We start from the raw sequence: 24709 nt of genomic DNA on the forward strand, positions 1-24709 counted from the left end.
ACCCTCGGCCCACCGGTCTAATTAATATGTGTCTGGGCCCACCCGTATAATACAATATTTTATAATACCCTCGGCCCACCCGTCTAATTTAATATGTGTCTGGGCCCACCCGTGAATGTGATAACAAGTACCTACCCATCTATCTCATACACATCTACCTTAATACACCCATCTGCATAATATCCAGCTACCTCGGCCCACCCGTCTACCTAATATTCATTTACATCGGCCCACTCATCTACTCTATATATTCCCTGCATGGGCCCACCCGCCTCCATCGGGAATAATTTGCCTCCCGGCCCATCCGTCATAGTCGAGAATATTTTTATCATGGGCCCATGGTCCGCTGGCCCGTATCATACGGGATATTATGCACGTCCGTTCCCTCGTATTATACGGAGATATGTCACTGTAGTATGTGAAAATATATTGCAAAACATGGGTAAGTCAATGTGTTGTCAATCAACTCGATTGTAAATTAAATTGTATTGATCTCCCCATATTCTCCCAAGTTCCGAGTTCCGGACACCCGAGACCCGAGACCCGGCACTCTCGGGTTTCGGGGTTCGGGGGTTGGTACATCTCGGTTTGGGGTTTGGCACTGAAAATTTGACATATATATTTTTGTGAGTGTTGTGCTTCTGGTGTCCATGCTTAGAAATAGGATTTGTTGCACACCAGGGTTCAGGTGTGGGGTTTTTCCACTTCAGTCCTCGATTATTGGTCAATGCCACACATGATAGATTCATGTTTTTGTGCTTAGGGGTTTAGATTTGGTGGTCGATGGTAGGTATATGCACTCATAGTGTACATGTATCCTATGTGTTTGATTCGCTGGTGGCTACATCAGCTGTATGTCTTGATGGAACATATCTAGGCTCACCCATATATGTAATACACCCCCGTCGGCCCGCCCGTCTATGTATTATCCCCCACGTCGGCCGACCCGTCTATGTGATACATCCTATGTTGGCCCACCTGTCTATATAATACATCCTACATCGGCCCACCCGTCTATATAATTATACCCCACCTCGGCCCACCTGTCTATGTAATAAATATTTTATAGCACCCTCGGCCCACCGGTCTATTTGATATCTCTTTCGTCGGCCCACCCGTATATGTAATACATTCCACGTCGGCCCACCTGTATATGTAATACACCCTACGTCAGCCCACCCGTCTATGTAATATTCCCCTACCTCGGCCCACCCATATATGTAATACACCCACGTCGGCCCGCCCGTCTATATAACAATATTTGCCTTACATCTCTCTTCAGCCCAGCTGTCTATAATATCCTACTCTACATATTACCCAGATGGGCCCACCCATCTCCATGAATGATCATATTCCCCCGGCCCATCCGTCAACATTAAGGATATATATATCATTGGCATACATGGGCCCACCCGTCTCCATCAGAAATAATATGAGTCCCGGCCCATCCGTCATCATCGAGAATATACACAACATGGGCCCATGATCAGCTGGCCCGTCTCATACAGGATATTATGGAGGTCGGGTGGCCCGTATAATACAGAATTTGTCACTGAAGGGGCTCAAACGGAGCAGCAGGTCATGGGTTGGGGGTTGCAAGGAGACAGCTAATTGACCGTCCCTCAGTTCTTCCTTTCGAACGTATCCAGATATGGCATACCGTTCGTTTGCAGCAAGTTTCTTTCTACGATGCCAGTGTTGTCCTACCTGCACAGACTGTGCATGCCTCCCCTCCATCTCCTGCCAGTGGGTGGCCAAAAGGCCGATGGGATGCTGTCCTCGTCAATATTGATCGAGCCTATGAGTGGCCTAAGTCGGGGTTGACGGGTGAGCTTGTTGATATTGGTACTGATCTCACTTATTAATAATGCTGCCCCCCTTTTTGAAGGGCACCATGTCTGTGAATTGCAGCTCATAATGTGCCCAGTTCCATGGCAAGGTTCACGACTCACATGGCGAGATCAATATCTGTGCTATGTCCGTAGCTTCAAAACGGGTGCAGTTGATCCGGTCACTGGGATGCATGTATTGAAACATGCTAAATATGTGAACGGCGCGCCAGTGGGTGACATAGTTCCCCTCAGCCAACTTCGTGCATTTATTCATCTCATTCCCCAACTAGGTCATCCAGCAGACATGCGGTTGACCAAGGCAAATTCTACTCATTATCATTCATCTTTTTTCTTGAACAAGTACTTTGAAAAACAGATATATGCTGCCCTCTCGCAAGAATAGATACCTTAGACAGAGTTTATGTATTCTACTTGGTGAAATCGGATCATCAGGTGAAATAGAACACATGAGTCCCGACAAGGCTGACACGAGGTGTGAATTCCAACAAGGCCGACAACAACCAGCAAGCTGTGCATCTTTGTACAAACTGCACACACTGGCTGGCTCCACCAAGAAAAAGTCTCAAATATTCACATCGTGCTGGTAAATTTCCTACCAGACACCATTCTGCAGCTTGTAGTCCAGTTCAGACTCACCTGGTCAAACACCAATGACGACAACTTCATCACTCGAACTTACTGGTGCCACATCATTCGACCTCTACCTGTGTGGAGCATCACTTAGCTCTGCAGGCTTCCCACCTTTGGGTGGACGCACGGTTAATACTGTCAAGGGTCTTCTAAAATCAGAGCTTGATGGCCATGTGATTGATGAGTCTGGCCTTAGCAACATGAAATTCACCAATTCCATTTTCCGTGCGCTCATCCCCATATCCGAGCTTCAAATTCGGCACATCCAAAAGATCAGGTACCACAAGAAGGATGGAGCCCCAGTATATGCACAAGGAAAGTGGAATTTTAACCGCAGGAAAAAGAGCAAGATGAGGGACTCAGAGAATGACGCCACCGAGACAGACATCACCGATGACTCAAGAGCAGAACTCAAGGCCTTGGATTCCCATGCCTCGACCATCTTCTCCCAAGGGACCGATCGCCTTGGGAGTGATGATGAATTCAATGGCAGCGTAAATGCAGGATCGAAGAGGAAATGAAAGAAGCGTTCAACAGAGAGGGACTTACAATACTTGTTCCATGCTGTTCAGTGGGCCCTGCGCAACCGAAGCGGATACGCACCAAAACTTTCCCTCCCTATCTCACCCATCGAGCGGTACTGGTCTGCAGAGTTTGCGAACTCACCTATACCAGACCTGTACAATACGCAGAAGCCCGATGTAGCCCTGTTCTATTACAAGAACAAATCTCGGGAAAAAAGATGGGTTGACGTCTTGAACATTGTGGAGCACACCTCCAGTAATTTATCTCTATCTCATGATTTAGCGGTGTACTGGGGATCTGCCACCAAAGCATACCTTATCATGCGAGAGCAACCCTGGCGTTGCTTCATTCTTGCCTACTCCATCTGTGCTGATGACCTTCACGCCCATTATTTTGACCGCTCAGGTCTCATCCTATCCCTTCCAACCCCCATCCATAAATTTCCAATATGTGTCACCGAGGCAATTGCCTCAACTGCATTAGCGGATCCGCAACACTTGGGCCTTGACCCCACCATCCATATGTGCATTGCTAACTGCCAGGGTACTCACTCCTCTCTGGCTGTTGGGGAAAAAGGATGGGTAGTCAACAACAGCGGTAAAACTTACTCGATCATGGATGTTTTATGGAAGAGTCAGGGTTTCTTCTGTCGCGGAACAGTTTGTTACCACATCAGAGATCCTGATGACGGGAAGGACTATGCGATGAAGGACTGTTGGGTGCCTGAAGCAAAGAGATATCACAAAGTGAATGTTCTCGAACAAGTCAAGGGCATCCCGAATGTCGTTCAACTCGTGGATCATTGGGATGTCATGTATGACGGGCAGCCTGACTGTACAGTGCATATTCATGAACACTATCAGCAGTCTGACCCAGACGATAGAGGTGATCACAGATTCTGCAATCGATTTCACCGGCGGCTTGTCATGACCCCTTGTGGAGACCCACTGTCAGACTTTGGCTCTAGGAAGGAGCTGATATGTGCTTTTCGTGACTTTGTCATTGGTGAGTTTACTAGCTCAATGCATCAAATTCAAGCTTAATGATGCGTTGTTAGCCCATAGACTCATGATTGAATGTGGAGTTCTACATGGGGACCTCAGCCCAAACAATTTCATCATTCATGAGGGCATTGGCTACTTTATTGATTTTGATCATGCCGGATTTATAGAGGAAGGCAAGGCATGTACAGTTTCATTTGGTACTGTAAGTTGAATTTCTAGTTTATTATTCTTGCTTTTGACCTAATTGTCTAGGGCACTATCTCATACATCTCCATGCGCGTCCTTAAGATGATGTCAAAGAATGCGGAGACCGTCAAAAAGACTGCTGCTGACACTACTCCTCAATTGCAGCCAATTGAGCATTACGCACATGATGACCTCAAGTCCATGTTCTACATTTTTTGCGAATTTGTTTCGAAGTATGGGGGGGCGCATGGTTTGGTTGCACCGACATGGGATAAGCTGGCGATGCCATGGTCAGAGGCCTATGAAAACTTAGGTGTCAGTGGCTTGCTTACCACATTCTTATCAAAGAATGGGGCCATATCCGAAGACGACTTTTTAATGGACAGGGTTTCTGAATATTTTTCGGAATTCAAACCCCTAGTCAACGAATGGCGCTCTCAGATTCACCTCACGGAAATCAACACCGAAAAAACAATCATTCATGATCACATCCTCCAGATACTTGTGACTTTTATCGCGAAACTCGAGGACGAAACACCTATCCCTACCCCTATCCCTATCCCAATCCCAGTGCAGCCCCATCCTCGTTCCCAGTCTCATATTCCTCAACCCACCGCAGGTCCTTCGACCCTTCCACATACTGGCACAACTTGGCCTTCGACTAATCAGCCAGGTCCACGCCGTTCTCAGCGACTTATGTCTACTACTACTCGGAGGACATGAGAGGTCTCATCCAATGCTGGCATGATTAGTTCCATAACTATTTTTTTTCCTTCTCAAGCCCACTTGTTTTGCCTTTGCGACCTTGCTCGTACCTTTTTTTCTCAGTCTGCTGTGAATCTCATTTGTCTTCGATATGCATACATATACCATATGATTACATAATATCGGCTTATGTATGAAACTGCTAACTAACCGACCTGCAACGTTCATCCCAGCCTTGTCGCAGTCACAGCAGCTGACGATCTTGCTCAATGCCTCCCAAGAAGAGGGCTAAACATTCTACGGTCAACACCAAAGATGGTGACACGGCACCTTGTCGACAAAGCTCAAGAAATAATCGCGGTGTTGGCAGCCACGCAGCACAGCTTCAAAAAGCTGGAGAAGCGATAGCAGCACCAGCAAGAAGTTGTCGGAAAAATGATTACCTTGACCTTGACGCCAGTGATCCCGAAGAAAACTCGATGGCTCCTTCTCAGATGCGTGGGGGGAAGAAAATTGTAAGTTCATCTTAGTATTTTGACGATCTTCGAACTAATATGACCTTGTCAGGCTCCTGCAAAACCTCGCGCTGTAGGCAATGGTGCCAGGCGCAAACCTGCTTCTGCGACACCTCCAACTACAAGCAATGATCTCGAGTTATCATCTCAAGAGCTCGGCAACAATGTGAGAAATCGCCCATTGTACACTTCTCCCCATCCAGTGCTACGTACTGCTTGCTCTTCTGACAGGTTCGGGTTTAAGGCACCCATATCTACTACCACGCAGTGCATCAAGAAAGTGCCTCAGTCCACTAGCCGCAGAATGGCTGCACAGGAGGAAGATGAACGAGATGACAACGACAACGAAGATAAGGACGACAACGACGACAATACTGGCCTTCATGAGCACAATGATACGCAAGTGCTAACCTTTTTTCGCATTCAGCTTCTTAATGCATTCATTACAGGGACGAAGCCAAGCAAGATCAGCATATCAACAGCGAGAATTTTGATCGACGCTCAGATGCTTCATTCAAAGATGGCCATAAGATAATGTATTCACTCATTGATTTTGTGTGCAGGAGACTTATGATGTTCTCGAATGTCACCAAGCACAGAATGGACGATGCAAGGCTCCCTCACCTTCATATCTTTCAAAAGCAACAGGAAAAGCACGCGCACGTGCCTCCACTCGCTCTATGTCTCCTCGCCAACGCCCATCTCAACATTACAACAATTCGAGATCTCCTCATTCACACCTATCTCAACATCATGACAATTCGAGATCTCCTCATTCACGCCTATCTCAACATCATGATCGCTTGGGATCTCGCCAACGTGTGCCATCTGTGGGTGCCTCCTCCGTTCGAGTGCCACCTTCCTCGCATAATTCTTCTACTGGCTCCAGGTCTCAACGCCAAAGCTCTTATCGGCACATAATATCAACACAGGCTTCTTTGCATACTCAACATCGGCGCTCCCCAAACACTTCCTCTCGTGGTCGTACGCAACCCTCTTCCCATAGACACTCTCCATCGCGGACTCGCTCTGATCATGCAATGACTCCTAGTCGTTCACGCTCTCGTAGTGCTACACCCACTGATGCTCGCCGCACACAAAACATCAAGACAAACCAAGACAATCCTTCCAAGCTTGGGTTTTATCCGCCTTGTTGGCAGGCATTTCTGCAGGCAGCAAAGTTACAGATGTGATTGCAAGCTGTTCTCTCCCATCCAATTCCAGAACACCAGGATGCCTTGAAACTTGCGCAAGAAGTCCTTGATGCTGAATTGTGGGCAAGTCACCAGAAGAAGCTTAAGTTTGTGCATGGTGAGTTCTCCCTGTACTACTGCCGCTTTCTCCCAATCATCTCACATCTTATTGCAAGGCTACTTTCCAGAGTACAACCCACAGATGTGTCGGCTGGTGAGTCTTTCATTTATTAATGGTGAACGCGCTCACTGACATGCTGATGAGCTCTGCGACGATCTCTTCACATTCCATACAGAGCTTAAAAAGACTGCCATCTCCATTACCAAACAGTCGTATGATATTTTCCCGAAGGGCGCCGTGATGCGATCAGAGGAGATCAAGAAACGTGTTGTTGCAACTGCTTCCAGGCTGATCAAGACTGGTGATTACCTTCGGATTCCTGACTCATCTAATGTAGGTGATGACTCGTGTCACTAGCGCTACTCACTGTTTTCTCTTGCAGGGCAAATTTAAGAATTTTGTATCACAGGCTCTCAAGGACATTTGTATCGAGTTTTTCTACAGCAACAGCAAGAAAGCGCTGAAGAACACGGATGACTTCCACCGGACACTTCCTGTCAACGGCCTCATTCTCGCAGTGGTGGTTGTATGCTATATATTTTATTTTATTTTATTTCTTGTCACTAATGATTGAATAGGTGAAGGGTGTATTTCTGGGTTCAGCGAAACAGGCTCTGACAAGGTTTCCGAACTCTCTGCTGATAGATGCAGGACCGACTTCGTCAGGTTACAGAAATCCGTCAACAAGTTGCTCGACATTCCGGAACGTCGTGAAGAGCTTGAAGAGATGTTAGCACAATGGGCTAAGATTGGTATGGGCGGATCTGATTGGCATTTGGATGGGAGTGATGCAGGCAGTGACGCGGGGACATCAATATCATACTTTAATGCGCTGTTCAATGCTTGATGTTTAGTTTAGTTTGACAATTGTGATGTCATTTGCACAGTTTTTGTGTGCTTGCCTGTATAGCATGTTCCTGCAGTACAACTAATACCATTTATATCATTCATACCATTCATACAAAATGTGCTTTCTGCACAGTGTGCGCAACATGTTTAAATTGTACATCCTTGTTTATTTGTCCATATTGCAAATAACTGTACAGTTTGTAGGCCTATTGTACAAACCTGAAAAGGGGGGACTTAGCAGTGGGTTCTGTGAGTCTGTACAAGCTTGTACAAGCTTGTACAAGTCTGTACAGGTACCCAGTAGTTTGCTGATGTGCCCGCCTTATCTTGAACGATGGACCATCAGCAGAAGTGGCGCAGCCAGCTGGCAAGCCCTTTCTAGGCATGGCAAATAAGGTAGTCTGACAACATCCAAATCCAGCCACATTTTGTGTCACCTCCGCGTACAGGTTATTTCACAAACATACTGCACATTAGAGCCTATTAGCATGCAAGAATGCATTCCAGATACCTTTGGCTACAATATGATGGAAAAAAATATTTATTTCCTGTGATGTTATTTTGACTTTCGTGAAAAGTGTCCAAAACACCTTGAATAGTCTTCAGACACAGACTGATGAGAGAACTAGGGTGCGGTGAAAAATTATCCAGCCAGTTATTAACTGGGTTATTAACCCAGGAGATGGCAGTTAATTATTAACTGACATTTTTAACACATATTGACAGTCGGCACGTGATTTTTTTCGTCCAAGCTATAATTAATATTAACTGGTCGAAAACAGGTGTTATTAACTATTCTTGATGGAAAAAATTCCGTGTGCTGGGCAATGATTTCACTTCCAGACCCATTCACCATCAGCATTGCCGGCGTCATCAATGCAAGCCACCATTTGCTCTCTCTTCTTACCTTTCAACACACTCCCTTGGGGTGGATCATCAGCGAGAATTTTGTGAGTTCCGGCACGTCCAAGTCAATGTCTTCCTCAGCATCGAAAGTGGAATCACCAGGCATGTTTTCAATTTTGTCATCGAGCCAGGTATGAGTATCTTCATCAAGTATCTCCTTGTGTTCATCACCGTGTTCGATAATCAACGAACTTCCTGTGATACTGTGCGTCCGTGAAGCAGTGCTCTTTCCTTTGCCGAAAACGACCTGCTCAACATCAAAGAAGTCCAACGTGGGTTGCTCGCGCAAGCAGAATTTCTGTAAATTCAAGGTGTTAGAAATGTGCTGTGTAAAAATGATATACTGACCTCAGGATCATACATATGCCTCTTCTGTGCGATGCACTAAGGGCCGATAGATTAGCACAATATCAATTGATATAATGGCATGCCTAGGATGCCATGGTAGGACATGGTACATTATTTACAGTTCTTGACCGGTGTCCCTCCAGCGTTGAATTATTTACAGTTAATAACCCGGTTAATAACTCAGTTAATTAACTGCTGTTAAAAATTATTGAATTTTTCACCGCACCCTAGAGAGAACTGGAGGGACACCGGTCAAGAACTGTAAATAATGTACCATGTCCTACCATGGCATCCTAGGCATGCCATTATATCAATTGATATTGTGCTAATCTATCGGCCCTTAGTGCATCGCACAGAAGAGGCATATGTATGATCCTGAGGTCAGTATATCATTTTTACACAGCACATTTCTGCACAATCATGACAATATTATAATCTCTGATTGTTTGTACTTTCTTCACAATCAAATGCACTGATGCTCAGCATTAGAAAAAGCTTGATATGGCTGGACTTCATCGGACCAACACTGCCTACAACCCAGGAGGGCCGAGCAACCATAACACAGTACCAAGTTGTGTAATTATGAATGTCTTTTGTAATCAGAGGTTGTCATTGTGCTGTCGGCAAAACACTAACTTTGGGCCGGTGGTCATGATGCTAGCTGGTGATTGCCAAGTGCCCAATTTGGGCAGTACTTTACCATCCTGCTCAACCTCGGCAAGATACAATACGAGTATGCAAAATTAGTTTGTCCTTTTATACTCCACAATATCTAAACTGATGCTAGCATCAGAAAAAGCTTTATATGGCCGGACTCCTTTGGACTGTCACTGCCTACAGTTCAAGGGTGTCATGTATTCGCAATGCAATCTCAAGCTCTATCAATGTGATTATTGTTGGCAACTCGAGCTTGTCATTGTGCCATCAACAAAAACTCCCTCTGCGCTGACTTTGAGTATGTGGTTGTGAGGGTAGCCGGTGATGCTCCAATCTACTAGGTGCACAATTTGGGCAACGAGCGACAGTGCATTAATATACTGCCCAACCTTAATGATATCTACTAACTGCACATAAACTTGTTTGTTATTCTATGCTCCACATCTCTCTAAGTGCTGAAGTCTCCCAAGGCTAGACTGGTTCAGATGAGAGCTGATTTTAGTCCCAAGGTGCGGACGCATGACAGTGTGGTATACTTTGTCAGCTTATCAATGAGGTATGGTTTTCATATGCAAGGTAAGCGAACCGTTATGGTTTTCCCAGACTCTTCCTGAACGACTCCGCTGGACAGAATCTTCAAATGCTAGGCTACATTGTGCCATGAGCACCAAGGAGTTGATACTGTTCCTTCCATCCGCATGCAGTTACAGTATAGTCATTGCTTATAATGCTAGCTTGTTATTTTCATTCGACCAAGTGCGAGCATGATGTTGGCTCTAGGTCTTATCATGCAAGGCATTCATTCTCATAGCAATATGCTGCATAGAAGACAGATGACTGGCATGCCATGATGACCAACTATATTTTACAGCGGTGTAGCACCTTTGTTGTTCTACAATCACTTCAGTGGACTAGTCAGGTTACAAAAGTAAAGCAGACTGTCATTAAGTTACATTTATGTTAAATATGATTCGACATGTCAAAATAAAAACTACAGACCCATTATCCAAATCTGCAGCTTGTCTGAGAGCAAGGTGTTTTTGTCGAATCTTGGATAAGGCGCTATTGGCACTGATAGGTCTCTTCGCAGCAGAGGAAGTGGGAAACACTTGGCTGAGTAATATCAGCCTTTCGCAACATGGTGAAGGGTGATAAAACATACCGATTCCACCAGGTCAGCAGTTCATCGACTTCTTGACATTCCTCGGGGTCTTCTAAGAGGTCCAGGAGACTGTGGTAAAACATCTCAGAGTCCATAGTTGTATCGGTCCGTGAGAATACCGAGGATGAACTGAGAGCAAATCGCACCTTTAGTTGTACATGAAAACTATGCTGTGATAGAAGTGTGATGGTCAACGGACCTGAGTTGCAATATAAGCCACAGAAGCAATGGTCACAGCATTCATGCCATGGAGGCGAGCATTTCCTGAATGTGTGGCCTTCGGCTCCCTCTCGACTGAACTTGGGGACATGAAAACATGCTTGTAAGCCTGGTAGAATGCATTATAGTGAATGTATAATGTGAAAATACAAATGCGCACTCATGCACACTAGCAAGTGGCTCCTAAGAAGACCACACCACGGGTCTTTGGGGTCATAAGTATGGAGGGCATACAAAAAAATGGGCCATTGATCTCCACAAACTAGCATTTCACCACTTCGTAGGTCCTCTTTTGTCCTATTTACAAAAAAAGCAAAAAGCACTTCAAGACCGCAGACATGCCTAAAATTGAATCATACCGAGAGTCATTCCAGTCCAACCCAGCGGGGCAGAGGAGAGAACCGGTGAGTTCATGATTAAAACCACGATCAATCTTGGAGTGTCTATATAAGGGAGGTTGTATGGCTTCCCCTTTGGGAAAATCCAGTTGAGCACCACAGACTTCAAGGTTTTTGTGTCGTCGCCTCTGGCACCTGCGGCTCCCTTACCAATCTGTAGATGATAAGTATAAGCTTTGGCTACACAGAAAAAGATGCACCAGCTCTCCAACGTGAAGGATTTCTTCCTCAGACCCATCTTTGAGTCATTCCAGGAGGCCAGGATATGAGTCTGAAAGTTGCCTGATGATGCAATGTTCTCGTCGCTCTCTGTCATGCATGTCAGCGGACAAGTAAGTACAGAAATACATGTCTTTACTCAGCAGAGAATTCCTCCAAAGGAGTATCCTCCAGTAGTTCCAGTCTTAAGATGCTGTTGGTGAGTAAGGAAGGGTAGTTACACAATGAGAATACTGTTCGACCAAAGTGGCATCCGTGAGAGACAAGTGGGTCGGAGGAGGAACTGGAAGACAAGATGAGTCTGTAAAGGTTGTAGTCAACATTAGGAACTGCTTATGCCTTTTTTCGAGGCCCCATTTAGAGAGCTGATGAGCTGCATTTGCTCGGGACACTGGAGGTGGCATCTTGGGTGATCATGAAAGCTGGGGGGAAAGGGAAGGGTAGCCTGGACTTCACAACTTTTATTCACGGCACAATGCTATGTAATATCCCATGAAAACCACCGGTCAGCACAGCGGCCATGATACTAGCGGCCATGGTATCGGCAGCCATAAATGATGACCAAAACAGCGGCCATAGTGACTCCAGCCACTTGTATGCTGGCCTACTGGAATATGTTAACCCCGAGTCAGGCTGGCAAATTTGATATTTGAAGGCTAGAAAAAGTGTGGCATATCATGATCAAGATAAAGCTCCACTGGCCTTGCATTTTCTCGTTGCGGCTCGCCACTCGATAAAACATCTGCCTAGTGCAATATGCCACAATCTTCGTGCAAGAACTTCAAAGTGCAAGGACATAATGTCAACTTGCACCTGTGGTAAACTTGACGCACCTACCTAGCAATGGGACATACTGATGCCTTTGTCTAGGATCAAGTTAGTGGGCGGTGCTAATAGAAGCAGTGAGGAACTTGCCGGTATAAGGTCTGTCGACACCATCAACCATGCTCAAAGCTAATTATAGACCAGTGAGCCGAACATTGATGATGGCGGTTCCTCAGTACGTGATGACGAGTCCCCACTTCTGCCTGTTATCAGCGAAGGCAAGGCGGACTCTACGACTGAGCTCAAAGAGAGACTGCATCTGATAGAGAAGAACTGCTTGGGGCTGGAAAAGTTATACCAAAATACAGACTTCGTTGGCTGGAGGAAAAATATTGAGTAGGGGTGCTGGAAGAGTACGCATCACATGGAATCAGTACTTGCTCTCCCCATCAGATCCCATGGGATGCCCCTTCTCCTCGAAGTAGGTTGGTCATGTGTGTTCCTGAAATCAACTGACTGGAGTGCTCAGGTGAATATGATCCTGAATTTGAAGACCAGGAGTGAATTCAGGAGGTGTATCGTAGCATCATGTCGTCCTACAAAGGTTTCGTGACACAGAAGAGCAACTTGGACGTGATGCCATTGGTCTTCGCCCACTGCCTATATTTTCCCAACAGATGTAGATATTATATTTTCTGATCGTTAGAAAAACTTACTGCAAACTTGGCTTCTGCATGTTGCCTATCGCGCACGTCGATAATGTATGCACGCCTGTATTGTTGTTGATTGGGGAAGACGACTTGCGTGCGGTACCGGCACAGAGATCGAGGTTTTATCATGTGCTCAAGGGTAGGGGAAAGAGAGTGGAGATGTTGTGGTTTAAAGGGGAGACACATTCAATTGATGGTGTTGAGGTGGCAAGGGTTTTGGGGGAGGCTGGAAGGGATTGGTTTAAGAATCTGAGGCAAAACCCAGCTGACTGATGATGGAGGAGACAGCATGATCATGAACATCAATTATAGCATTCCTTCGCGACCTCCTGCGCATGTCACTGAGTCTGTGATGATTCATTCATCCAATTCACATTTACATGGACAAGACATACATAAAAACCAGGCTCGTAAACCTATTAATGTTGTGCATCATTAGGACCTGCTTGTTGTTCCACATTCCGATGCTCGCGCTGCCTAGGGACCATATTCAGAACATGTCCATACTTCAACAGAGAGTAAAGGGTTGCATACAGATACTACCAATGCACAAGAATTTCCACCGCTTGGAATCTACAGATGCTGCAGACCTATTGAACATAGGAAAGCGCTTCCAAAATGATTTTGGGGGCAAGGCCAGGACTGGAGTGGAAGCTGAAGAAGTCACTATGCGAGGATAAAAGGAGCTTTGAGGGGGAAGAGATGGGGAAGGGGATGCAGCTGCATCACACGAGTTGATGGTTTCTGGAGGTACTTGAATATTGTTGGAAAGATCAACAGGATTTCATGATCAGAGTGACCTTGAAGAGACAGAGATGGGGAATGTGAGGCAGCAGCATCATGCAAGCCTACAAGTTCTGTTGTGAACTTGGTCACATCTGGTAGCTCATCCAGTGCCGGTGCAGAAGAAGCTGGAAGAGAATGGAAGTTTGCGGATGGCTTTAAAAATATTTGCATGAGATATACTGCTCTATAAACAAGACACGGATTTATTACCTGGTCGATGTAGCTTGAGATGTGGGACACTGGGGAAATGAATGAGGATGACATGGCATTCATCATAATGGTGGACTCCTGAGATATATCCCACAAAAAGATTGTGTTTTCCTGACCGCCTGTGGCAACAAGCTAGCCGTTTGGCGAGAAGGCTTACTGGAGACCAGACTATTGAGAACACCAGCTTGTCATGGATGAGTGGTTGGGTTTGCTGCTTGCCAGTCTCTGCATTCCAGATGTGAACGGTCTGATCATGTGACCCGCTTGCAAACTTGATTCCATAAGATAAAATGGTTTTGTCCGCATTTATCCATCAAAGTAATAGTATATTAAAAGCACACTGTTTTACAGTGTCGATACAATGCTAGTAACAATTGATACAGCAAAAAAGAATAATTCAAAACAGCTGGAGAACAGGGCTGTGATGTAAGTCCAGACTGGAACTGATTTTACCAAACTTCAAAGTCGTCATGATGTAATTGGTCAGAGTCATTGTCAGCATCCACATCACAGTAGCGTAGCTCATCGGATAGTATAGGCCATCAGACATATCGATCCCAGGATGTTTGTGAACCTTCAAGGGCATTAGTTGTGGAGGAGAACTGGTAGGTCTGCGCTTACTGTGGTCAGAGAAATCGAATGTGTGGGTGTTTTCAAGAGCTAGAGTATACAGCATTATCTCAGCTTGAGCACGGTGCATCTTGGCCTGCAAGATGAGCAGATCTAGCCCATGATTGTGTAGGTTAGCATTGCTGTGGCAAGCAACAAAGGACTTTGAATTCTGTATTATACGGGCCACCCAACCTCCATAATATCCCATATGAGACAGGCCAGCTGATCATGGGCCCATGTTGTGTATATTCTCGATGATGACGGATGGGCCGGGACACATATTATTTCTGATGGAGACGGGTGGGCCCATGTATGCCAATGATATATATATCCTTAATGTTGACGGATGGGCCGGGGGAATATGATCATTCATGGAGATGGGTGGGCCCATCTGGGTAATATGTAGAGTAGGATATTATAGACAGCTGGGCTGAAGAGAGATGTAAGGCAAATATTGTTATATAGACGGGCGGGCCGACGTGGGTGTATTACATATATGGGTGGGCTGAGGTAGGGGAATATTACATAGACGGGTGGGCTGACATAGGGTGTATTACATATACAGGTGGGCCGACGTGGAATGTATTACATATACGGGTGGGCCGACGAAAGAGATATCAAATAGACCGGTGGGCCGAGGGTGCTATAAAATATTTATTACATAGACAGGTGGGCCGAGGTGGGGTATAATTATATAGACGGGTGGGCCGATGTAGGATGTATTATATAGACGGGTGGGCCAACATAGGATGTATTACATAGATGGGCGGGCCGACAGGGGTGTATTACATATATGGGTGAGCCTAGATATGTTCCATCAAGACATACAGCTGATGTAGCCACCAGCGAATCAAACACATAGGATACATGTACACTATCAGTGCATATACCTACCATCAACCACCAAATTTAAACCCCTAAGCACAAAAACATGAATCGATCATGTGTGGCATTGACCAATAATCCAGGACTGAAGTGGAAAAACCCCACACCTGAACCCTGGTGTGCAACATATCCTATTTCTAAGCATGGACACTAGAAGCACAACACTCACAAAAATATATATGTCAAATTTTCAGTGCCAAACCCCAAAATCAATACAATTTAATTTACAATCGAGTTGATTGACAACACATTGACTTAATCATGTTTGCAATATATTTTTGTTTAGACATACCGAGTTCCGAGTTCCGGACACCCGAACCCCGAAACCCGAGACTGCCGGGTTTCGGGTGTCGGGTGTCCGGAACTCGGAACTTGGGAAAGTTTGGGGAGATCAATACAATTTGATTCACAATCAAGTTGATTGACAAACACATTGACTTAACTATGTTTGCAATATATTTTGTTTAGACATACCAAGTTCCGAGTTCCGGACCCCCGGACCCCGAAACCCAAGACTGCTGGGTCTCGGGTATCGGGTGTCCGGAACTCGGTATGTCTAAACAAAAATATATTGCAAACATAGTTAAGTCAATGTGTTTGTCAATCAACTTGATTGTGAATCAAATTGTATTGATCTCCCCAAACTTTCCCAAGTTCCGAGTTCCGAGTTCCGGACACCCGAAACCCGAAACCCGGCAGTCTCGGGTATCGGGTATCGGGTGTCTGGAACTCGGAACTCGGTATGTCTAAACAAAAATATATTGCAAACATGATTAAGTCAATGTGTTGTCAATTAACTCGATTGTAAATTAAATTGTATTGATCTCCCCAAATTTCCCCTGAGTTCTGAGTTCCGGACACCCAATACCCGAGACCTGAGACTGCCGGGTTTCGGGTGTCGGGTGTCCGGAACTCGGAACTTGGGAAAATTTGGGGAGATCAATACAATTTGAGTCTCAGGTATCGGGTGTCCGGAACTCGGAACTTGGGGGAAATTTGGGGAGATCAATACAATTTGATTCACAATTGAGTTGATTGACAAACACATTGACTTACCCATGTTTGAAATATATTTTTGTTTACACATACCGAGTTCTGAGTTCTGGACCCCCCAACCCCAAAACCCGAGACCCAGCAGTCCACAATTCTGGGGTTCAGGGGTTGGCAAAATGTGTATGAATATATGAAAGGTTGAATGAAACATTTTTCAAAGATGTCTCATATCAAATGTTAAGTCCCGAGTTTCGAATTTCGGGTTTCAAGACTCCAGGTTTCGGGACTCGGCACTCCCGAAATCCGGAAGTTGAAACTCGGGATTTGACATTTGATATGAGACATCTTTCAAAAATGTTTCATTCAACCTTTCATATATTCATACACATTTTACCAACCCCCGAACCCCAGAATTGTGGACTGCCGGGTCTCGGGTTTCAGGGTTCGGAGGTCCGGAACCCGGAACTCGGAACTCAGTATGTGTAAACAAAAATATATTTCAAACATGGGTAAGTCAATGTGTTTGCCAATCAACTCAATTGTAAATCAAATTTTATTGATCTCCCCAAATCTCCCCAAGTTCCGAGTGCCGGGACCCCCGAACCCCGAAACCCGAGACTGCCGGGTCTCGGGGTTCGGGGGTCCAGAACTCGGAACTCGGTATGTAGAACAAAAATATATTTTAAACATGGGTAAATCAAATTTTATTGATCTCCCCAAATTTCCCGAGTTCCGAGTTCCGGGACCCCCGAACCCCGAGACCTGGCAGTCCACAATTTCGGGGTTCAGGGGTTGGTAAAATGTGCATGGATATATGAAAGGTTGATTGAAACATTTCTGAAAGATGTCTCATATCAAATGTCAAGTCCCGAGTTTTGATTTCTGGGTTTCAGGACTCTGGGTCTCGGGACTCCGGGCTTCGGGACTCAGCACTCTTGAAACCCAGAAATCGAAACTTGGGACTTGACATTTGATATGAGACATCTTTTAAAATGTTTAAACCAACCCTTCATATATCCATACACATTTTACCAACCCCCGAACTCCAAAATTGTGGACTGCCGGGTTTCGGGGGTACGGGGGTCCCGGAACTCGGAACTCGGAATTTGGTATGTAAGACAACAAAAATATCTTTCAGGGTTCAGGGGTTAGTGAAATGTTTATAGATATACGTAGATTAATTCAAACATGTCTGAAAAATTTCGTTCATCTCAAATGTCAAATCCTGAGTTCCGAACTTCAGGACTCAGCACCCGGCAGTCAGGGTTGGGGGTTTGGCACTGAAAATTTGACATTCGGGTGTTCAGGTTTCGGGTGATATCTAAATCAACAACTTCGAGTTCTGCCAAAGCGTGAAACTTGAAACCCAGTGTGCAACATGTTGATTTTTCATTTATATCACACAAATCATTGAGTTCTGAGTGCCGAGGGCTGAGACCCAAAGCCTGAGACCTGAAAATATGTACACAACATGTCCATTTTTCACTCACTGCACAAATCACCGAGTTTCGAGTGCCAAAGCGTGAAACTTGAAACCCAGTGTGCAACATGTCCATTTTTCATGTACATTACACAATTCATTGAGTTCCGAGTGCCGAGGGCCGAAACCCGAACCCCGAGACCTGAAAATATGTATGCAACATTTCCATTTTTCACTTGTTGCACAAATCACCGAGTTTCAAGTGCCAAAACCCGAAACTCGAAACCCGGTGTGCAACATGTTCATTGTTCATTTACATTACACAGATCATTGAGTGCCAAGGGCAGAATCCTAAAACCCGAAGCCCAAAAACATGTATGCCACATGCCCATCTACTCATTGCACAAATCACCAAGTGTCGAGTGCCAAAACCCGAAACCCGGTACTTCAAATCAGTAGTCGGGTACTTGGTACTTGGTTCTGATACTTGGTACCCGAGAATCAGTAGTCAGGTACTTGGTACTTGGTTCTAATTCTCGGTACCTGGGAATCAATAGTTGGGTACTCCAGCCAATAGTCCCGAGTCCCGAGTACTGATATTTGGTATTCGGTAGTCAGGTTTGGAACTTGGGTCTTGGTTTGGTTATCATTTGACTGAGATATTGGTAGGCAATATTGGCACTCGGAGCTCAAATACTGACTATCAACTATCAAGTGTCGGGACTTGGTAATCGGTAGTTGAGACTTGGTGCTTAAATGGATATTGCATATATACATAAAAATACAAAATATGTTCCTATGTGTTCATTTCTAGGTGAACAGACTTTGGAATTATATCTCAATCATCTATTCAACAATAGAAACAATGTATCAGGAGCTCAGGACCATAGGGTAATCCTTTATTGTATAGTGTACCTCCCCCTCTTCTGGTGGTTCACCCGCTGGGGGTTTTTCCCTGTAAAGCTGGACCTCAAGGACTGTAGGGAGTCTATTCCTGAGCATATTCGGAGTAGATATATCATATAACCAGCCCAGGACACACAGGATCCTTCTCCAGGAACAAAGCATAGACAATTGCACTTGTGACATTTTTTCACAATTTTCAGTATCTTGCCCTTGCATCCATGATCCAACCTTTTAATATATAATGAGCATAGCTTATATTCTTGCTTCTTATGACCAAGATCAGCTCACAATAGGCTGGAGTTTGTGAGCTAGTGTGCATACTTGCCATTTTGCCTGACAAGGGGCCCATACCTTCAAAACATTGAATCTTCATAATCAGAAACCTGGGGTACATTTCAAATATCTTAAGTATCATAGACATAAAATTACAGACAAATCAACCAAGAATTGAGTACTGAGGAAGTGAAATGGGTAAGAAATTGAGTGTGGGAAACTTCAAAGACCCAAAGCATCGAAAATGGTTAGTTGAGCAGTGGTAGGACTTTAATGCTGGGTCAACTCATATTTTCACTATATCCCTTCTACCCACCCCCTACCCTCAGGGCAGTAGGCAGTATGGGTTCCTTGGGTAGTTTACAATCTATCCTACATATTTGTAATGATATTTTCGGCCTGAATCATATATAAATGTGACTTTGTATAAAAGATGTCTACTGTCACTCTCCACACATCATTTTGCCTATCATTACATCAATCCTTCATGAATATTTCTAAGCTTTTAAGCTATTATAATGGATGTATATGGGTGTTATTCCAGGTCTCTGATCACATCACAGGCTTGTCATGTTGGATATCTCGACATAATGTGCAAGTCTCGCTATTAATATTCATTCTTTATCTTTAGACTCACTTACTGCACACATGTATTTCATTTGTCATTATTGATGTTTTGGATTTCTTTAGCTTATATCTTGGTCACATGGTAACCAATGGACAAGAAAAGACTACAAATAAACTCACCTAGACTTGGACTACAACCTTGATTAAGCTGACTACTGATTCCCAGATACCGAGTATCAAAACCAAATACTGAGTACCAATTACCATGTACCAAGTACTGCGTAATGAGTAACAAGATAACCAATTGACAAGAAAAGACTACCACTACACTCACCTGGACTTGGACTACAACCTTTGGTAAGGAAGTTAAGCATAATAACAACTTTCATTTTCTCATTATTGCTGATGTTTTGCTGAATGACAAGGAAAGACTACCAAATCACTCACCTTGACATGGACTACAACTGTCATTTTTCATTATCATTTGCCTATATTGACTACCGAGTCTCGAGTACCAACCACTGACCACCAATCACCGAGTGCCGAGTACCGAGTACTGATAGGGAATAGTGTGGGTGAACCCCAGGGTATGAGTAGCACTACCCCCACCCATACCCCATGATATACCCACACCCACCTTGTGGGTATGGGTTTTTTGGTGGGTATCAGGGAGAAACTACCGAGTCTTGAGTACCAACCACTGACCACCAATCACCGAGTACCGAGGACCGAGTACCAAGTACCGAGTCCCGAGTCTCGAGTCCCAAATCCCGAGTCCCGAGTCCCAAGTCCCAAGTCCCAAGTCCCGAGTCCCAAGTCCCGAGTCTCGAGTCCCAAGTCCCGAGTACCGAGTCCCAAGTACCAACCACTGACCACTGATCACTGAGTGCCAAGTACCAAGTACCAAGTACCAAGTACCAAGTCCCAAGTCCCAAGTACCGAGTACTGACAAATACAATTCCCAGGTTATTTGAGCCCTACACCAATGGATAATACATACAAATACAATTTGTGTCCATTTGAAGTACCGGGTTTCAGGTTTTGACACTCGACACTTGGTGATTTGTGAAATGAGTGAAAAATGGACATGTTGTGTACATGATGTTGGGTTTCGGGCTTTGGGTCTCGGCCCTCGGCACTTGGAACTCGATGATTTGAGTAATGTAAATGAAAAATCAACATGTTGCATGCCGGGTTTCGAGTTTCTGGTTTCAGCACTCAAAACTCAGTGATTTGTACAGTGAGTGAAAAATGGACATGTTGTGCACATATTTTCAGGTCTCAGGGTTCGGGTTTCGGCCCTCGGAACTCGGAACTTAATGACTTGTGTAATATAATTGAACAATGGACATGTTGCACACCCAGTTTTGAGTTTCAGGTTTCAGCACTTGAAACTCGGTGATTTGTGCAACAAGTGAAAAATGGAAATGTTGCATACATATTTTCGGGTCTTGGGCTTCGGGTCTCGGCCCTTGGCACTTGGAACTCGATGATTTGTGTAATGTAAATGAAAAATCAACATGTTGCATGCCAGGTTTCAAGTTTCAGGTTTCAGCACTCAAAACTCGGTGATTTGTGCAATGAGTGAAAAATGGACATGTTGTGTACATATTTTCGGGTCTCGGGGTTCAGGTTTCGGCCCTCGGAGCTCGGAACTCAATGACTTGTGTAATATAATTGAACAATGGACATGTTGCATGCCGGGTTTCGAGTTTTGGGTTTCGGCACTTGAAACTCAGTGATTTGTGCAACAAGTAAAAAATGGACATGTTGTGCACATATTTTCGGGGTTCGGGTCTCGGACCTCGGACCTTGGAACTCAATGATTTGTGTGACGTAAATGAAAAATCAACATGTTGCATGCCGGGTTTCAAGTTTTGGGTTTCAGCACTCAAAACTCAGTGATTTGTGCAATGAGTGAAAAATGGACATGTTGTGTACATATTTTTGGGTCTCGGGGTTCGGGTTTCGGCCCTCGGAACTCGGAACTTAATGACTTGTGTAATATAATTGAACAATGGACATGTTGCACACCCGGTTTTGAGTTTCGGGTTTCCGCACTTGAAACTCAGTGATTTGTGCAACAAGTGAAAAATTGAAATGTTGCATACATATTTTCGGGTCTCGGGCTTCTGGTTTCGGCCCTCGGCACTCGGAACTTGATGATTTGTGTAATATAAATGAAAAATGGACATGTTGCATGCCGGGTTTTGAGTTTCAGGTTTTAGCACTCAAAACTCGGTGATTTGTGCAACAAGTAAAAAATGGACATGTTGTGCACATATTTGCGGGGTTCAGGGTTCGGGTCTCGGACCTCGGACCTCGGAACTCAATGATTTGTGTGATGTAAATGAAAAATCAACATGTTGCACGCCGGGTTTCAAGTTTTGGGTTTCAGCACTCAAAACTCGGTGATTTGTGCAATGAGTGAAAAATGGACATGTTGTGTACATATTTTCGGGTCTTGGGGTTCAGGTTTCGGCCCTCGGAGCTCGGAACTCGATGATCTGTGTAATATAAATGAAAAATCAACATGTTGCATGCTGGGTTTCGAGTTTTGGGTTTCGGCACTTGAAACTCGGTGATTTGTGCAACAAGTAAAAAATGGACATGTTGTGCACATATTTTCGGGGTTCGGGCTTCGGGTTTCGGCACTTGGCACTTGGTTATTTGTGTGATATAAATGAAAAATCAACATGTCACACACTGGCTTTCCAGTTTCACGCTTTGGCACTCGAAACTCAGTGATTTGTGCAGTGAGTCAAAAATGGACATGTTGTGTACATATTTTCGGGTCTTGGGGTTCGGCCCTTGGCCCTCGGCACTCGTAACTCTATGATTTGGGTTATATAAATGAAAAATCAACATGTTGCACACTGGGTTTCAAGTTTCACGCTTTGGTACTCAAAACTCGGTGATTTGTGCAACAAGTGAAACATGGACATGTTGCATACATATTTTCGGGTCTCGGGGTTCGGGTTTCGGCACTTGGCACTCGGAACTCAATGAATTGTGTAATGTACATGAAAAATGGACATGTTGCACACTGGGTTTCAAGTTTCACGCTTTGGCACTCGAAACTTGGTGATTTGTGCAGTGAGTGAAAAATGGACATGTTGAACAATAGTGGGAGTCAAACTTGGCGATTCATGCCTCGATTCTGACTCCGATTTTCGACACGATTCTTCAACCTGAATTGACCATGAATCGATTGTAAGGTTGACTACCCCCGATTCTCATCACTGATTCAACTCGTTTCTCGAATGATTCTCATCTGAGTCGACAGCACTTAAATAATCAAATATATGTAGATAAGTATGCAATGAAATGTCTAGTCACTACTAGTGACATCATGGCTCGCTACACCCCACGTCAGCAACGTGCCCAACGGCTGTTGCAAGACTTTCTCTGATACAAGAAGATCCGCCTGCATTTAGCCCAGCGTCGACGAGCTCGTCAGACCAAACAGCAAATTAACAACTTTGTTACAGAATCCACTCTCTCCGAGTCATCATCTGAGTCACCTACTACTACCAGTACTACTGATTCCACCTCACAGGTATCCAAATCTGACGAGTCCTCAAGCTCCTACTTCTCGGATACCTCAGAATGCACTACCTTCTCGGATCATGAGTCCACTGACAGTGATGCAGATGCTGATTCAGAATTTTCAGAAGACAGTTCTGTGTTGAGTTTTGACTCGGACGAGGAAACTGACGGGGAACCAGTCACCACACACCATCAGGGACAAGTAGCACACCACGTACGACACACTCTACAAGATATCTTTGCACATCGTTATGATGCACCCCAAAATGTTCGATTATTACACCCACCTGCCCAGCTTCCCCACGTCCTTTCAGTCACGAAAATCAAATATCCTGATCACTTCCGTCAGATTCTTCGTGTCACACCATATACGTTCGATCGAATCACAGCAAAAATCTGCACTGACCCTGTCTTCGTCAACCACTCCCACTGCGAGCAGCATCCTGTCAACGTACAGCTTGCTGTAACTCTGTATCGGTTTGGCCATAGCGGAAATGCAGCAGGTCAGTCAGCTGTTGCTCATTGGGCAGGAGTGGGTCATGGTACTGTGTCCCTGATGACGAGGAGAGTTATGACTGCCATTCTTTGGCCTGATTTCATGGCTGAAGCAGTCCGTTTTCCCACTGCAGAAGAGAAAGAGGCAGCAAAATCTTGGGTTGAAGCCCGCTCATGCAAGGCATCGCGTGGTGGCTGGTGCCTCGTTGATGGTACTTTGATTCCACTGTACGACCGCCCTCACTGGTACGGAGAAAGCTACTTTGATCGAAAATGTAATTATTCACTGAATATTCAAGTACGTTCATCAACAATCATAGTCACTCTGCATTTTTATTGTCTTCCAGGTTGTTTCCCTGCCAAACCTTCGTATCGTCGACTTTTCCTATGGACATACTGGCAGTACTCACGATTCATCTGCTTGGGACGGGACCCAGCTGAAAAGAGACCATGACAAGTATATGGAGGGTGACGAGTTCGTGTGGGCAGATTCTGCATACCCAGTGTGTTGACTATTATCATCAACTACTACCTGACAATCTAATGGCAATTGCAGCTGCAAAAGTGGGTAGTAGCACCCTATAAAGCCCCCGAGAAGTTTTTGGAATGCAACATGGAATTCAATAACCATGTTTCCATGCTCCGAATCTGTTCCGAGCATGCCATTGGTTTTTTGAAGGGCCAATTTCATTCTTTGAAGGGCCTGCGGGTGCGAATCGTGAATGAGCAGTCTCACAAATTTGCCACATACTGGGTTGCTGCATGCATTGGACTGCATGCATTTGCAATGCAGTGTGAGGACAAAGACAACTCAGGCTCAGATGACGAGACTGAACCTTTCATTGCTGAGGGACTGTCATCATCTGACTCTCGCTCTGGATCAAATATTGTACCAGAAACCACTGCGAGGTCAAACCGTTTGCATGAAGCACGGGCTCGACGAGAACAGTTGAAGCGGAGGTTATTTCGGGCAAAGGATCTGAGGAGGCACCAATTTTTGGATTCGAGTGAATCAGATTAACTACAGTACAGATTAACTACAGTATAT

General features: G+C 44.9%; 6 protein-coding genes across 6 annotated transcripts; 3 read left to right on the forward strand and 3 right to left on the reverse strand.

Moving 5' to 3' along the window:
• Positions 1 to 2503: 2503 nt before the first annotated feature.
• Positions 2504 to 4921, forward strand: F5891DRAFT_989418 (uncharacterized protein; the record flags this gene model as incomplete). Its single annotated transcript, XM_041378061.1, has 4 exons — positions 2504 to 2977; positions 3056 to 4013; positions 4066 to 4214; positions 4265 to 4921. The coding sequence occupies 4 exons, from the start codon at positions 2504 to 2506 to the stop codon at positions 4919 to 4921; spliced, it is 2238 nt and encodes a 745-aa protein (XP_041216446.1).
• A 251-nt stretch (positions 4922 to 5172) lies between these two features.
• Positions 5173 to 7579, forward strand: F5891DRAFT_1201527 (uncharacterized protein; the record flags this gene model as incomplete). Its single annotated transcript, XM_041368898.1, has 9 exons — positions 5173 to 5418; positions 5471 to 5821; positions 5982 to 6570; positions 6619 to 6729; positions 6788 to 6825; positions 6877 to 7065; positions 7115 to 7258; positions 7311 to 7354; positions 7384 to 7579. The coding sequence occupies 9 exons, from the start codon at positions 5173 to 5175 to the stop codon at positions 7577 to 7579; spliced, it is 1908 nt and encodes a 635-aa protein (XP_041216447.1).
• A 912-nt stretch (positions 7580 to 8491) lies between these two features.
• On the reverse strand, positions 8492 to 9112 carry F5891DRAFT_989420 (uncharacterized protein; the record flags this gene model as incomplete). The annotated part of the gene is made up of 3 exons (XM_041378062.1): positions 8492 to 8785; positions 8836 to 8871; positions 9062 to 9112. The coding sequence occupies 3 exons, from the start codon at positions 9110 to 9112 to the stop codon at positions 8492 to 8494; spliced, it is 381 nt and encodes a 126-aa protein (XP_041216448.1).
• Positions 9113 to 10529: 1417 nt separating this feature from the next.
• Positions 10530 to 11267, reverse strand: F5891DRAFT_897795 (uncharacterized protein; the record flags this gene model as incomplete). Its single annotated transcript, XM_041373400.1, has 5 exons — positions 10530 to 10605; positions 10655 to 10800; positions 10854 to 10982; positions 11044 to 11170; positions 11233 to 11267. Coding segments are annotated over 5 exons (513 nt in total), but the record flags the coding sequence as incomplete, so codon positions are not given.
• Positions 11268 to 11516: 249 nt separating this feature from the next.
• On the reverse strand, positions 11517 to 11787 carry F5891DRAFT_969315 (uncharacterized protein; the record flags this gene model as incomplete). The annotated part of the gene is made up of 2 exons (XM_041376319.1): positions 11517 to 11580; positions 11630 to 11787. Coding segments are annotated over 2 exons (222 nt in total), but the record flags the coding sequence as incomplete, so codon positions are not given.
• A 459-nt stretch (positions 11788 to 12246) lies between these two features.
• Positions 12247 to 12655, forward strand: F5891DRAFT_1201529 (uncharacterized protein; the record flags this gene model as incomplete). Its single annotated transcript, XM_041368899.1, has 3 exons — positions 12247 to 12308; positions 12361 to 12414; positions 12460 to 12655. The coding sequence occupies 3 exons, from the start codon at positions 12247 to 12249 to the stop codon at positions 12653 to 12655; spliced, it is 312 nt and encodes a 103-aa protein (XP_041216451.1).
• Between the last annotated feature and the right edge of the window lie 12054 nt (positions 12656 to 24709).

Source organism: Suillus fuscotomentosus (genome assembly GCF_016647785.1).
Source record: "Suillus fuscotomentosus strain FC203 chromosome Unknown F5891scaffold_306, whole genome shotgun sequence".
NCBI lineage: Eukaryota > Fungi > Basidiomycota > Agaricomycetes > Boletales > Suillaceae > Suillus > Suillus fuscotomentosus.